The 15,576-nt window shown below is 45.9% G+C and overlaps 1 protein-coding gene across 1 annotated transcript; it reads right to left on the bottom strand.

The window, feature by feature from the left end:
• Nucleotides 1–4,272: 4,272 nt before the first annotated feature.
• Nucleotides 4,273–15,560, bottom strand: PGK1 (phosphoglycerate kinase 1). The gene is made up of 11 exons (XM_026039089.1): nucleotides 15,436–15,560; nucleotides 13,884–13,934; nucleotides 12,860–13,015; nucleotides 12,595–12,739; nucleotides 10,429–10,532; nucleotides 9,851–9,970; nucleotides 7,627–7,741; nucleotides 7,132–7,311; nucleotides 6,229–6,406; nucleotides 5,873–5,971; nucleotides 4,273–4,663 (listed from the first exon to the last, which is right to left on the bottom strand). The coding sequence occupies exons 1-11, from the start codon at nucleotides 15,498–15,500 to the stop codon at nucleotides 4,623–4,625; spliced, it is 1,254 nt and encodes a 417-aa protein (XP_025894874.1). The 5' UTR covers nucleotides 15,501–15,560; the 3' UTR covers nucleotides 4,273–4,622.
• Nucleotides 15,561–15,576: the final 16 nt, after the last annotated feature.

Genomic DNA, 15,576 nt, shown 5'->3' with positions numbered 1-15,576 from the left:
ATGCCCACTTCAAACTAATTTAGACACAATAACAGTACACACTAGCATTGTCACGGTAAAATCTTGTCTCAAAATGTTGTGCTCAAGTGGCAATATCGACAGCAAACAGTATGACAGGGCAATGGTTTACTTACCAAGAAGCTGAACTACAAAAACAAATTCAGAAATTTCTCTCCCTAGCACAAATGTTACAATTAGGTCATTGCTGAGCACCGTGTAACCACAAATCAGAGCAAGCACATTCCCAGAAAATAACTAATGCGTGACAGCAGGTATTTGGAACAAGAACAAGGATTTCTGCCATGTAGTGCTAGCAGTGAATTACACAGACAAMCAACTGTCCCAGGAGATAGCTGGTTCCCACTGGGAGCATGAAGGCGTCAGGATACTTAGGTCCAGTTTAGCACTAGCAATCTAGAGCCTAAACTCTCAAACGGGAAAGCYCAGGGCCAGCTGTGCTAAAGCCTGTTCAATACAAGTTCAATACAAGAATTAACTCTATTTAGGTTATGTATGAACTCAATACAGAACATAAAGTTACTTGTATTTTCTAGATTCCAATATTAACAACTCTAATTTCTAGTAATGATTTCTCCTCTACTAACCTACCTGTTTCAAATTCAGGTTCAGAGGTTTCTGTAACGCTCTAAAGTTCAAGCTTTTATTCAATTTGCAAAACAGAGAAGAAAGAAAAAAAAAAGGGAGGGGGAAGAAAATACTTTATGTGAGAGATGAGGATGGCAGGATGTCTTTGAAGACTGGCTTCTCCTGTATGGCACTTGGTTTTGCGACCAGCAATTTCTTTCAATTACTATTCTTAATTATCTATGACCTATATTAACTGCAGAAGCTGGGTCCAACTGTAACCTACCTCATGCTGGGGATTTACCTGGCTCTGGATATGGAYGGCATCAGGCAGAAGGGAGGGCTAAGGAACATCACGTCCCTGTAYCCAGCACCCGTGTGGGGATGGCCAAGCCGAGCAGAGCCCTCGCCGGGGCCAGGGGGTGCACGGAGGGTGGCGGCACCTTCTCGTGGGCTCCAGGGGCGAGGAAGAGGAGGAGGAGGAAGARGAGAAGGAGGCCGGGGCAGGCGCCTCTCCTTCCCTCGGCAGAGACCGGGGAGGAGCTCAAGGGCCTTCGCAACCACCTCCCTGCACCTCCGGGCTCGGAAAGGGACCGCGACGGGGCAGGAGGTTCCSCCGTCCCCCTCGCGCGGGGACCCCGGACCGAGCCCTTCCGCGGGCCGCGCCCGGCAGTGTCGCCGCCGGCCGTTGGCGGGAGCTGGCGCCCCCTCCCCGCGCTGCACCTGCCCGGAGCCGCCCCCAGCGCCGCCGCTCACCCCTTGGGCGCCTGACCCGGCGGCCGCCCGCTCAGCCATCCCGCGCCGCCCGCCCGCGAGGCGACAAAGCCGGCATGGCAACGAGCGCCGCCGCCGCGCCCGCCGCAGGCGCCTCCTCGCTCTCGCCAAGCGCCGCCGCGACTACGGCCCCCGGCAGCCCCCGCGCGCCCGGGGCGGAGCGCGGCCGGGGGCGCGGCCGCGGGGGCTGCCGGGACATGTAGTCCAGCCTCCCGACGTGCTCCCACCCCACCGTTTGCGGAGAAGCCGCCCAAAATAGCGGCCGGGGGTGGCTGCGCGCGGCCTCCATCCGTCCCCACTGGGCATCGCGCCCGAGGTGGCACAGGGGGAATCGCAAGCACCACTGTCCTCCTTGAGTCGGGGAAGTGTGGGGACCTTAACATGTCTAGGGGAAGTGGGGGGGAGGAAGGGGGGCTCGCCGTTGCCATGGTGCGCTCACAAAATGGCTGCCGTCCCTCAGGAAGGCAGGCGGGAAGACACAGGGAGACTCTGGGCATCTTGGCAGCCTTCAGGGCTTCCGCCACACAGTGGGCTTCCCAGCACTGTCTGTAAGCTGTCTCCTCTGCCCAGGGTGGCCCCTCCGCTGTGGTGCACCCTGCATGCCACCTTCCTCATCCCCTCCGGTGCCACCAGGCTACACGGCCTTGTGCCGATTCCTCTGCCTCCACCTGCCTCATTCAGTGCCAGCTCCACACCAAGACACCATCGAGAAGGTGCCCTGTCCCTGCCGAGAGGGGTTGGCTGGGTGAGCCACATGCTCCATGTCTCCTGCGGTAAAACGGAATTTTGGCTGTAAGTACCAAAGCGCTTCGTGGTTCGTTGGATCACGTCTCTGCAACTGCTCCCTCTTCCTGCCATCTCTTCCACAGTGTTTCCAGCTAGTGACGTTCCTCATCTCCCTRGACATCCTCAGCAAATACAGTGCTGCCATAAAATACAGTGCTATGGCAGATGATCCATATCCAGAGGAACATTACTAGAATGGATGTAAAAATTGTCTAGGAAAAAAAAAGTCAGAAAAAAACCTGTAATTCCAAAGGCTKTCAAATGCGTAGAAATAACATCTTGCTGCCCAAAGCACTTTTTACCACAACAATGTGCAGGTGTTAACACAAAATTATGACAATGTTTATATGTCTGGAAAACGTGTTGGTAATTAGCATCTGGTCATTAAGCACATAGCAAGGGTGGTCTCAATGTTGGAATGTGCCATCCATTTCTCTTTAGAACATATAAAACTGAATTGAACATTTGGTGTGTTGGGTTTGTTATACTTCGAGCAGAGACTTGAAACTTGCTAGAGGCAAAATAAGTTTCATGAAACAAAAAAGAACTTCTAAAGATGCAAGTAGCAACCACCTCAAATCTGKCAGAAAATGCTTTTCCAGGTGGGCCTCTGCGTTCACTGAGTGTTACCCCTCTTTGCCCTGTGTTTCATCCTCACTTAGTTACACTGCATTCAATGAAGAGGAGAAAAGCGCCATTGAAGAAGTGACCACATACAGACCTTCCATGGTAAGTACTGAGAACGGAGCGAGGGAGGCAGAGCCTGTTACTGCTCCATGGGAATGCAGCATCACAGGCGTGTCGGAGCCACGCTAGCTAACATGGGCTGGGCTGCCACAAGACCATATTTGCCAGAGCTAGGCAAGAAAGGGCTGTGAGAAAACTTAGTAGAGTGTTTATTTCTGCAGTTTGGGATTTCCAAAATCATCAGTCTTTTTGTGGGCAACACGCTCGCTCCTTTATTTGCCTCAATACTGCAGCTGTTGGAGGTCTGCACCCCCGCCAGGAAAACACTAGTAGCAGCTAGGAAGCAATCCTGGAAAAGGTTTGCATCATTTATGTGCAATCAGACAATGYGCAGGAGACTTACAAAGGAGGGAGGGAAGAGGAGAAAAACAGAGCTCCCCTCCTTTGCATCTTTTCTAGGTTTTCTGTGCAAGAGTCCCTTTTAGTTTTAAAATGCAGCAAGCACATACTTCATATGCAGCTTTACAGGGKTTTAATTTACATCCCACTGCGACCAAGTAAAATTTGGCAAATAGACTGTGTCTSTTTATACCACATGCTCCCACTTTGTTTTGCTAACATTGTATACGTACATGCTCACTTAAAAGTAAACACCACATTGTGGCTTACTGCTTATCCCAAARGTTTGCTCCATGGTTCATCTTCACTGCTGGGGCCACACGAAACATACAGTGAGACACCACAAATTCACAAGGAAACAGGGCAAGCAAGAACTGCTTTACTTTACACAAGCAGATCCAGAGCACCCCATCCTTTTACAGATCTTACTGCAAGTGCAGAGCCATAATTGCTGATATAATCCAAAACACACTTTTGGCTGCTCTGAAGCAGTTTGGTGTAGACTTGGGAGTTGGTTTAGAGCCACCCTGTGCTCACATCTGGGTCCTGCACCAAGCCTAGGAGCCAACCCATGGCAGTCAAGCTGGGAATGCCAACTTTATCCATTTGCATGGTGTTAGTGGTTGTCCACTGATGCTCTTCGTGGTTCTGTAGCGTGCCTAAGCCACACACACAACCCTAATTGTACAAACAGCAGCTTCTGCTATGTTAGCTGTACTGCTTTTAAAGATCACTTCTTTATTACACATCTCTAACAATAAACTTTCTTACCAGCAACGTTCATTTCGATGGACAGAACATGTATACACCCCAATGTTTGGACAAAAATAAAACAATAATTACAAGCATGATAAAAGAGTATAAAAAGATTTTCACTGCCTCAAACCAGAAGGAAGGTATTTTAAAACAGCCTATCAGCCTATTTAGCAGTCTGAAAGAACCACCATGTACAAGCTGTTAGCACTTTAAATATGTTTATTTAGCAGCTATTACAGTCAGCCTCCAAAAAAATTGGAGCCCCTCTGCTTTCTGAACCGTTTGTCAAGTGATGAGAATGCCTGCTAAAACATTGAAGAAGCTAAACAGTGCACTCCTTTCTGAGAAACAGACAGGCCTAATAGGGATTATTCTCTTTGAAAAGGCAAAATATAAATATATACACTCTAAAGTCACAACATCAATTTAAACAAACTACGTTAATTCAAGTGGGATCACAGTGGACAAATCCACATGATGTAAACTGCGGCCGTAAAGATCTCTGCTGTCTTCTCGAATCCTGTCCAATTTCCATCTACATTCTGCCATCTGCCTAGTGCAGAGCTGAAATACAGAAGCGCTGAAGTGTTGCATCTCAGGGGCTGTGCACAGGAACTGGGGAGATATTCTGCTCTTTACACGTTGCTCAGGGCATCCACACCAGGAAGAACCTTACCTGTTAGCAGTTAAGAAAATATAGATTAAAAAGGGCAGAGACCTCTATGCACTTYTGTAGCTATTCAGGCATATAGGTTACATTTGAATTGTACACACAAGAAATGTTTTAGTGAGTATCCAGAGCACAACTGCACTTATGTATCAGCAGACAGGAGCAAGAAATCTGCTCACCTTCAAGTAACAAAGCCCAGATTATTAAAGTGTTTCATTTTCTAAAGCATCTTTTTGTCCTTCTTTAATACTGAAGACAGACCATTCTGCCTTTGCTTTTTTGAGAAAGCCCACCTTCAAATGCTCAAGCTGTGTGGCAGCACTGAATTCTAACACTGTTCACAACCCACTAGATTGTTTGATCATTCTTCCTTCTTTTTTAATCTGCAGAAGCTTTTCTAATTAGCTAGACTTCCGTTACATTTAAAAGATCACAAACACAACCCCACATTTTGGGCCAAAACTTAGACAACTTTGTCCCTTTGAATAAATGAGTTGCACAGTGTTTCCTTCTAGCCATCTGGATTCTTTCCCTCCACCATCACTCCCTAGGCAACAGAAACAAAAGCTCTGTCTCGCACATAACTGCTGGAAACTAACAGCTGCAATGCAGTTTATTGCAGTTTCTCTTCTACAGAGTAGCTGACAGCATTAGATAATTTACACAGATTTGGAAACAGCTAATTACCAGAGGAAACAAAAACTCATTTAGAGTACAATGTAACTCATTAGAAAAATCCTGTAAATTCTCACCATTTTGGATTCCAAGCCCTCTTGTGCAGATTTTTAAGTCATCACTAGAGGGCTCCCCCAAACCAGAGGGGAGTGTTTAGAGTGTTCTAAAAAATTAGAACACTAGCTAAAATTCGAGATCAGCCTGACAAAAATTTCACAAATAGAAAACAGCTTTATCTGAGTGTTTACAACAGTTTGGTTAGCAAGTCTCAGGGTCAAAGAGGGCCTGATCTCAAGGCTATCTTATTTCTTTCCCAGCAGTTTTGCTTTCTRGGGGTAGCAAACAATTTATTTGCAAGAATCCTTCATTTTCTTTCCCCTCCTTAATGGGAGCTAAGGTTAAAAGAGCGATGAGGAGCACATTGCTCAAAGGTTGTGTGCAATTCCATGAGGTGAAACACAAAAGACAATCATCCAGCTCTTGTCCTTTCTTCACCCAGAACTACACGATTTGCACAAGTTAAGAGGAGAGAGCAGTTACCCTCCAGCAGCTCCAGGCTGGCACCACCTCCTGTGCTGACATGGCTAACTTTATCCTCAGTGTTCCACTTTGCACAGCAAGTGGCTGTATCTCCACCGCCTGTTGAAGAAAGAAAAATAATCAGTGAGGCAAAAGAAACTTTTCATTCAGCTTCAGCAACATAGCCTTGCTCCTGGCTGGTCTTGCTCCCAAATGCTCTGCATCAATGCATGCAGTGGTTTTCACAGTCATGCCTGCAAGCCAAGAACACTGGAGAAGGAAAACAGTTTGGCAAATATTTTTCAAATTGGCACCAGCAAGCAGATGCTTCTTGCTTGGATTTACCAAGACAGGAACCGACGCATACAACTGCTTACCAATAATGGTGATGCAGCCCTTTCCAGTTACTTCCACCACTTTGTCCATCAGGGCTTTGGTTCCTTTGGCAAACTTGTCCCACTCAAAGACACCAACTGGACCATTCCACACAATTTGCTTGGCCCTGCCCACAGCTTCAGCAAACTTCTTACTACTCTCAGGGCCACAGTCCAAGCCCTAGGACAAATAAAAAATCATACATACAGTTACTGCCAGTTCTCACCTCAAGTCACCAGTGTCTAGCTGGGATCCTCAGAAGCCTTTTTTCCTTCTTTTTGCCCTTGCCCTTCATGACAAATCCAAGAGATGTGTCCCCCTCCAATGACACTCCTATGCAYCAAACACTTCTAAAATATGAAGCAGATAGCCTAGGCATGGAGCTTGAAAGGGCCTGATGGCTCTGTCTGCACAGCATTCAGCTTGCTGCTGATGAAGAAACYGCAACACACCCAATATGAGTTTCTCTGTATGCAGTGAATCTGAGGAACCAAGAACTTTGCTAGCAGCTGCTGCAGGGTTGAGTCTGGTGTGGAATTTGTCTTTTCARTATGAGTAAGTCATTTTTAAAGCTATGTCAGATGTTTAAAGCCTAAGTTAGAAAGCTTTTGCCTACTCTAAATTCTGGCCAAATAAAATGACTGATTACTGCTGCACTCAGATATGAAGGTTTAAGAAGTTTGCTTTTTAATCTTTRATCCAAATCTCTCAAAATTCTCTTAAAAATCTCTCAAAAATCTCTTAAAAATTCAAGACAAACCATAGRCCTTCAGTTTCATTAAGCCAATATACTCTACACAGCTGACTCTTCTAAAACATTTACAAAGGATAAGTACTTTTTTTAGTCCTTAAAAAGGTGTTCTTCCCTGCTTACTGAGCTTTTTTTTTTGTGCATTAAAACTTACCATCCAGCCATCAGGAATGCCTGAAGCCACTGTAGCTTCTCCAGACTGTGCATGCTCATCAAATTTGTCTGCAGTGACAAAGTCAACAGGCAGAGTAATTTTCACACCATTCTTCTCTGCCTTGGCCATCAGGTCCTTGACAATTTTTGATCCCTCTTCATCAAACAGGGAGTTGCCAATCTACAAAAATTAGTCAGGGGGAGAGGAGGAGAGGAAAAGAGTCAGGCATTTGTTTTTACAATTACATTTGTTATCACAAGAGAGCAGCAGCAGTCAGCCACACTGCTTGGGTGGCAACTCTGGAGAGACTGCTCCCTTAAGCCACCTAAACATCAGCATTAATCCTTGTTTTTGCAGGCTGATTGTCAAGAAAATTCTCCATGCTCCTCTGCTCTCAAAAGAGTCAATACAGCAAATTCTCAATACCAGAACGCACAAGACAGACTTCTGATCGTCACCTTTACTAGAAGCATTCACAGAAGCGCTATTTCATACCTTCATGTTGTTGATCACTTTGAGGAAGGTGAATGCCATTCCACCACCAATGATCATCTCATTGACCTTATCCAACATGTTATTGATCAGCTGGATCTTATCCTGAACTTTAGCTCTGAGGAAAGAGAGAAAGTGTGAACAGTGTAGCCACAGCCCAAATCCCTTCTGACAAAATATAGTCTCTTTTAGACCAAGGCAACAAAGGAGCAGTGAGGAGTGGGCAGAAAGGAGGGAATTTGGCAGCCTAATAAGCAGAGTGTTAAAGAATAACTTACAGGAGCATTATTCAGTCTTACTTTCCCTCCCTATTTAGTGTCAAGCTTCACCTGACACTTTAATGTTTATTTTCCTGGACTGTCCAGCAGGACAGAGCTGGGATTAGAACACTGCCATTCACAACCCCTGTCTAGCCCTGATTCACTGCCCTGTGCTCAGCTCCTTGATAGCTTCGAAATACTCAAACTGGGCTGCAGAACTGACACCTACAAAAGCAGGTGACTGATGCCTTTGGCACAAAATAGGAATGATAACGGAAGAACAATGCCAAAAGTATGTTATGTAAGAAGGTAAAAGAGGCAGGAGATAGACTCAAAGCTCCTGTCTTCCCTCTTTAATGCTATGTACTGAATTTAAGCAGTGCAGTGGTAGCACCACTGTGCTATAGGAGCTGAACTGATAAAGACGCTATCGATAAACAGAGCCACAGCAAAATCCAACCGGGCCCATGTTCCYATGCACAGCTCCAGTCAAGGAAGCAGATGGGAAGGTGAATTGGACTTCTGCCTTCTTCACTTGCACATACTCTGCTCTTAACACTGAACTGCTTTCTTGTACAAAGTTTTCCTTTGCCAGTACATTTCATTTGCATTTCACTTGTTAAAATAATTCTTCCCACTTCAACTTGTGAGTCCAATTTTGTTAGATAATCAACCTGCAGCTTTCAATATTGGGACTTCATCCTAAGCTTCTGCGAGAGAAGACTATGGAACAAAACTGGATAAGATGCTGCCATCTTACCTAGGAGCGGMCGCAGCACCACTACAGTGGTGCTATTTTCAGTTATTCCGTGACTTTGAACTGCTCTCAGATCTCCCACTGTGATTCACTACATTGCACACTTGGTGTTAATCAGTCCTTGGCCATACAGCAACTTTTGTATCCAGTCCCGGGCTCTGAAATGCTGCCCATCTCTTTGCACCACTCTAATATATAAGGTTATTTTGTTCCCGTGGGATTTACAACACTTCCAGACTTTACTAGCAGGCCTGATCATTTTAATAATGCCATTGGAAGTACAACCTTAACTCAAATATCCGATAGGGTGATAAAGTAACAAATTTTCCCTTGATTCTACCAAGGTATATCAGGAATACATAATCATAGTTACCCACTTAATGATGGTAGTCTGCCATCTCTAAAATTTGGAAGATATTCATGTGTGCAAACAGCAGGAAAAAGCCACATAACTGAGAACACAGCAATGTTATGGTGTGCAAAGCTTCAGCTTTGCACATTATGGGTAATGCAAAGCTTCAAGTTTGCATTAATTAGCAAAGTATTTTACTTCACCTGAGAAACTAAAATGGACTGTGATAAAACTCTTGTATTAAACTGAGCATGCATATACTACAAGAATCAGCAGCAGTGGAGAATTATGTCTATACCCAAGTAGTCTTCCAGTTTTGCACCTTCAAGACTTTTCATGCAGGAGCTGTTGCTAAAGAGCAGGGGCTCACACAGCTACAGTAGGTCACCAYTGCATAATGACAGTCTGTGTCAACTTAGAAGGTGCTGTGCTTGCAGGATGCTTGTACCCTGAACCGCAGAGGAAAGGTCACTGACAATGTTTCAGGGCCATCATGTGTATCCAATAGCTCTCCTGGTTTGCCTGTTCAACAAGCTGCCATGGACTAACTCAGTTTGGGGGGATAAGATGGTTCAAGTTGCCATGGACTAACTCAAGTTGGGGGCAGGGATAAGATGGTTAAGAAATGTATGAGGGATGTTACCAGGGGTAACATTATGACAGGAGTGGACAGGGGCAGCTAGCTCCTCTATAATCCACATCCTACAGACCTCTCAGCATGTATCTGCAAGTCTGAACAACAATATACTTCCAAGAAAAGCACTTGTTTGAAACAAACAAAGGAAACTTTTCATTTGTTACAGGGAGGAAACTGGTTTTAAAGAGAAATTAAAAAATTGATTCATTCTTGAGTCTTACCCTCCAAGAATTGCTAAGAAGGGTCTCTCTGGACTCTCTAGGGCCTTAGCAAAATAATCCAGTTCTTTCTTCATCAGGAATCCAGCAGCCTTTTGAGGCAGATTCACACCTACCATGGAGCTATAGAGGAAGAAAAGAAAGGGAAAACATTTGCATCAGTACAGGTCAAAATAACCTTGTGTCTCACAGCATTACAAAGCCAATCCTTTAGTCAGCTGCAGCAGAGAGATTATCTACTATCTATACAAAGGGAAACACAAGGTTTTTCTTTTCCTGGTTTCCCAAGCCAGCTGCGCATGTTTACTGCTCTGAGGTTGTTTTTTTATGTACTATTTCGATATGCAAGACACATTAGATCCAAAATCTTGGGAAGCAAAAAGACATAGCAAAAGCAAAGATCTCTTCCTCCAGARAGACTGGATTAGGAGATAAARCTCGAAGAGGTCCACTGCAGAGTACATATATTAGAGGATCCATATGCATCTAACCACACACTCCATGAGAATAATCAAGTGTGTATGTTTTCACAGTAGGCAACATTCTGCAGTTCTGCCTGTGGCAGGAAGATGAATTCATACCTGTGAGCTCGGTGGGCAGTTCCAAAAGCATCATTGACATAAACATCTCCCAGTTTAGAAAGAGAAGCTCTGAAAGCCTCCACCTTGGCAGGCTCAGCCTTAATCTAAAAAGATAAAAGAATGACAAGTTTGTGCTATTCAGTTACAAACACAGAGCTGGTTTTGGCAATAGAATAAAATTTGACCATTTTTACTGGTAAACTCTATYGAGAAAAGGGTGCACTGCGCCAAGACAATGCTAAGGCAAGAGCAAACACACTCATCCTCACCTTCTAAGTCGGCAAATTTGGTTCGTGTCACCACAGGTAGAAGAATGAGCTCTGGGGGAATTCACTTAGCAATTACATTGAGGACTAATTTATAAATACTTTGTACACTAACACTGACCATAGTGACACCAACAAATTCAGGAATACTGGAAATAAACTAAGTGTGCAGCAGATGTGAACAGATACATTCCTGTTAAGAGGCTTTTTCTCCATCCTCCAGCATCCTACTAGATCCTTCAAGTTGTTCAGTTTTCTTTCCCACCACCAGAAAGACAGCAGAGCTGTCCTGAGAGTAACAGGACTTACTGATCTAGTTTGTAGCCATGTGCTGTTAAAGCACAGCCCCAACTAGCAGTCAGGAAATCACCTCTCCAAGGGCCTTTCTACCTTATCAGCTCACCATCCCAAAGGAGGCTTCTTCTGTTACTGCTTCTGCTCATACCCCAATGTAGTATCACAGAGGTGACAGCAGGAAGCACTAATCCACAGCAGGTGTGTTCAGCGAGGTGTGTTCATGCCCTGCTTATTCATGCAGCCTTAGCAGAAAAAGGCCAGCCAAGGGGCCTACAAGATTGTAGAAYAGTGCTGTCAACTGCTGCTTCACTTGCTAAAATGACTGTCTCTACACAACAAAATTAAGTGCTGCTTTGGGGAGTCACATTTTCCAAATGCCAGTTCAATCTGTGTCCTTGAATGGCACTGCTATTTCCACAGCTGTGTCTCACTTCTATTAGGACAAGAAATCAGGCTCTCAACAGTACCACAGTCTCCACATGTCTGCAGCTAGCTAAATAATGCACCAAACCATGCATACAAGTGCACAAAATCAAAGGAATCTTTCTCAAAGGAAATTAAATTCTTGTCTCACTCTTCTCCCTGCCACATACTGTCTTCCAGTGGCAGAAGGTGGTGGGGAATCACTGCAAACTTGCTGAACTTCTCATTGCTATCTACAAAATCTTGCTGGTTCTCTGGGCCATTTTTTAAGCTACAGAGTCCTGTGTCGGTCCATAAAGGGCACTCCACGATGTCAGCATTCCTCTCCATGCAGTGCAGCCGAAAGGAGCCAAGGCCTCAGGAAAGTTAATGGGGTCACCATCGCTAAGAAAAGCAGCTGTCTGGAGCAAGCWTTCTTCCTGACCTTCAGGAAAATGTCAAAGGTGCACGGAGCTGGGATTCTACTTGACTACTCCAGGAGAAAGCAACCTTACACAGAGGGCTGAGAATCCCTACACAGCACAATGCTTAGMCATTGCATTTCAACATTAAGCAGAGAACAATGAAGGAAATGTGTTTTTTATGGTCTCAATGACATAAGGTATCTCKAACAGACTTTTGTTTTCTGCTTTAGACATTCTCAGATAAAGTGTAAGAAGTAGCAACCAGCAGTTTCCTGCATAGCTTTTCTCAGCCTSTCTCTCATAGATTATGCCACCTGTGGCATAGCCATCTACAACCCTTCACTTAAACACTTGAATTTTGGAAGTCTTTCTGTTGCTGAAAATATTCAGTGCTTACCTATGGCCAGCACATATTGTGGCTTCTCAAGGATATTCTACAGTTTCCCCAAAAAACTGAGATGTGAAGAAGATGCACATAGCGCTTGCCCTTTCTTTTTCTTTCAGATGAACAAGCTTAGTTTAGCACTTAAAGAGGTACCAAAAATATAACGTCCACTGAGAGCTCCTAAGGCTCCAAGGCCAGTTGGTATGTCAGATTTGCTATCATAAATTCAGTGCATTGACTCAAGCTCTAGGGCAGAGCACAACAGAGGTGATCAGACACACTGCACAGCAGCACCCTGACACTCTTCTGAGAACAGCCAGAATCTAGAGCAAACAAGGTTCAAAGTGCTGGCCAGTGCAGGCACCCACACAGCCTAGACAACAAGCATCACCTTGTTCCCTGAAGCATCCTTCCCCTTCCCTTCTTCTTCTACGTGGAACCGGAGGTTCTCCAGGAGGATGATGGAGCCATTTGCAGGATTGGCACAGGCTTTCTCCACCTCAGGACCAACACAGTTCTTCAGAAATAAGACCTCCCTGGAGACACAAGATATATACCCTGTCAGTCCACCAATGACTCTTCCTTTCAGGACAGGAAGCATCCAGGCCCACTGAGWGAGAGGGCCTGAGGGATGCTGAACCGCTCTTCTACTTCACCTGCCCATGAGCGCTTTAAGCTCCACGGCCACTGGAGCCAAGGAGAACTTATCAGGCATGGGAACACCATCCGGGCGGCCCAGGTGACTCATCAAAACCACTGACTTTGCTCCATGATCCAAGCAGTGCTTGATGGTAGGAACAGCTGCCTTGATTCTGTAATGACAGAGAAAAACAAGTGAAATTAGAGATATTGACCATTTAGCTGAGAGCCATGGGAGTCACCACTCAAAAAAGACAGAAGAAACCCAGTACAAGAGCAGGATTGTTATTTAATAAGTCCATCCTACCTTGGGTGTTGGCATGATTTGGCCTACTACTTGAAAAACAAGCATGGGATCACCAGCAGCATTCCCCCAAAAGGAACACCAGCTTCTGAGGAATCCTGTGCTTGCTGATACTTACATCCAGGAGACTGCCTTCAAATACAGCTTCCCTGGGGGAGCTTATTCAGCCTAGTCCTCTCCCAGGAAAGGCAGGCAGGAAATGTTAGTTAGATATCTCAGCACATTTTCAGATGTTTCACTGTAATATTCTCTGAGATGTAGGGCACAGGAATTAAATGAACTTTGCTGTCCACATTCTGCTCACTGCTTGTAGCTAAGAAATGTCAAGAAACTGGAATATCAGTGATCCTGGAGCAATCCCCAGTAAAGTTGGGGATGTTGAACAGTGAGTTTACACAACAAAATCTCACATTCAGCCAGAGATGTGGTTGTGAAACAGCCTTAAYGCTGCAACCAGTTAAACCAGAATGAAGTTTAAGATCTGTGCTATTAGAGACATTTTCTATATACTTTCCACAGCAGCTATGATGAGAAGAAGCCTTGTAGTATGCACGTTTGCTAAGAGCTGCAGGTTTTGCTTTTTTTTGAATAAGAATTGTCAGGTTTTCTCTGGAGATGCCTTTATTGCCTGGTAGCTGCAACTGACAGCTTGACCACAAGTAGCTGACAGTACTGGGCTGAAACCAGGAAAAAAATGGACTTTGGGACTTTTATCTGTGATGGGAAATGGGGCTTACCTTTGATTGTTGGTTATTTTGTGATCCTTCATGGGAACATTGAAGTCAACCCTAAAAAAAAAAAAAGCAGGAAGAACTGAATACGCAACAAATGCCTTTTACAAAAAGTAATGAAGCCTGCAAGCCTACTGGTAAAGGGGTSTGCTAGAAAAGCAGTTGCAGTTAAATTTAGAGAAAGATTTTCAGTTCTGCGGTGCACAAGTCCCATTATGAAGTTAAGCCACTAACACATCTCAACAGGTAGGATCACAGYAGTAATGATGCTGAAGCAGAAAAAGAAAACTGGGATTGGAAACTGCCATTCATTTAGAAAATCATGCTCTCGGACCACCTATTTGGGGGKTTCCCTAGGAAAGGAAGTGGGTAATATACAGTAATATTGTGTTCTCCCATTTCTGCCTTTTTATGAGGTTTTCAAAGTGGAGCTCTTATTTGGTGAGACAGCTGTAGCACTGGACCCTGTGCTTTAGTAATTTACCTCTAACCTCGGCATCTAACTGCTGTGGCTGAGCAGGTCCCCGGAGGGAGATCTCGCACGGATGCGGAGCTAACCCCGCTACGCACCGCACGCCCGACGGACACGGAAGGGAGGAGTTTCTCCAGCACCGCTGACCGCCTTGTGCCCCTGCACCCACACTGCAGCAACAGGAAGCCGAGTTGCATAACGGGCCCAGGCTGAACTTACTCATCAGAGGCCAAAATGACGGATCTTTTCTCTTATCCAACACGCTCACGGAAAGTGTGGCCAAAATGGGATCACTAAAAAGCAAAATTGCTTTCTTCTGAGGAGGGAGAAACTACCTAACTGCCTAACTGCATATCAGAAGGAGGAAAGAGAAATGCTATGCTACAGTTTATCAATCATTCAATATTAAAGAGCACCAAGATTCAAAGGGCTGCTCGGATTTTTTCTGTAGCATGTTTAGCACAAGAGACATACAGAGAGCTTCGGGAGCTGCCAGCAAGGCGCATCCGAGCAGAAGGAATTCAGCTGGCAGCCCACGGCACAGCAGACTAATTCTGGAAAAAAGCTGGGGGGAAGCACCGGTCTCGTGCTATTGTTCGAAACGAGGAATAAAAGAATGGTTTGCATCGCAGAGCAGGGCTACCAAGGACAGGCCCCATCCTGCTGCACAGTGCCCTGAAACCTGAGCTCTCCTTGAATCCTTCCTCCTCCTGCGCCCCGGTTCGGCTGGCAGGAGCAAGCTGGAATTACCACGGATAAGAGAGGACAGGCCCTGGCTTTAGCAGCACGGGGAGCACATGGCGAAGCTTTTCAAGGAAACCAGGCGCCAGGGGCCAGCATGYTGGCCAGCACGTTATCTGCTCCTGGCTGTGTTCTTAAAGCCAGGCCGAGAATTGCAGGAGAAGTGGCAATTTCCTGCTGGGGACTGGCTCTGTGGGCGAGGCCGCAGCACGTGTCTGCTCAGAGGGCCCGAAACAGAAGCTGCTCGGGCATTAAGTTTTTCCTCGCAGACGCGCAAACCCCGCGCGAGCTGCTCCCACGGGCAAACGCCGAGCAGCCCCCCGCGCTCGCGGGCCCCAGCCTCACCTCATGACGACGCGCTTGCCCTTCACGTCCACCTTGTCCAGGGTGAGCTTGTTGGAGAGCGACATCTTGCCCGCGTGTCCTGCCCCTCCTGCGCCGCCGCGCGCTCTGCCGCAGCGCCCGCCGCCGCCGCCCGCGCCGCGC

Source organism: Nothoprocta perdicaria, unplaced genomic scaffold (genome assembly GCF_003342845.1).
Source record: "Nothoprocta perdicaria isolate Ctin4 unplaced genomic scaffold, notPer1 scaffold_22, whole genome shotgun sequence".
NCBI lineage: Eukaryota > Metazoa > Chordata > Aves > Tinamiformes > Tinamidae > Nothoprocta > Nothoprocta perdicaria.
The sequence above is the reverse complement of the archived record's forward strand: the minus strand, read 5'-3'. Positions and strand labels throughout refer to the sequence as shown.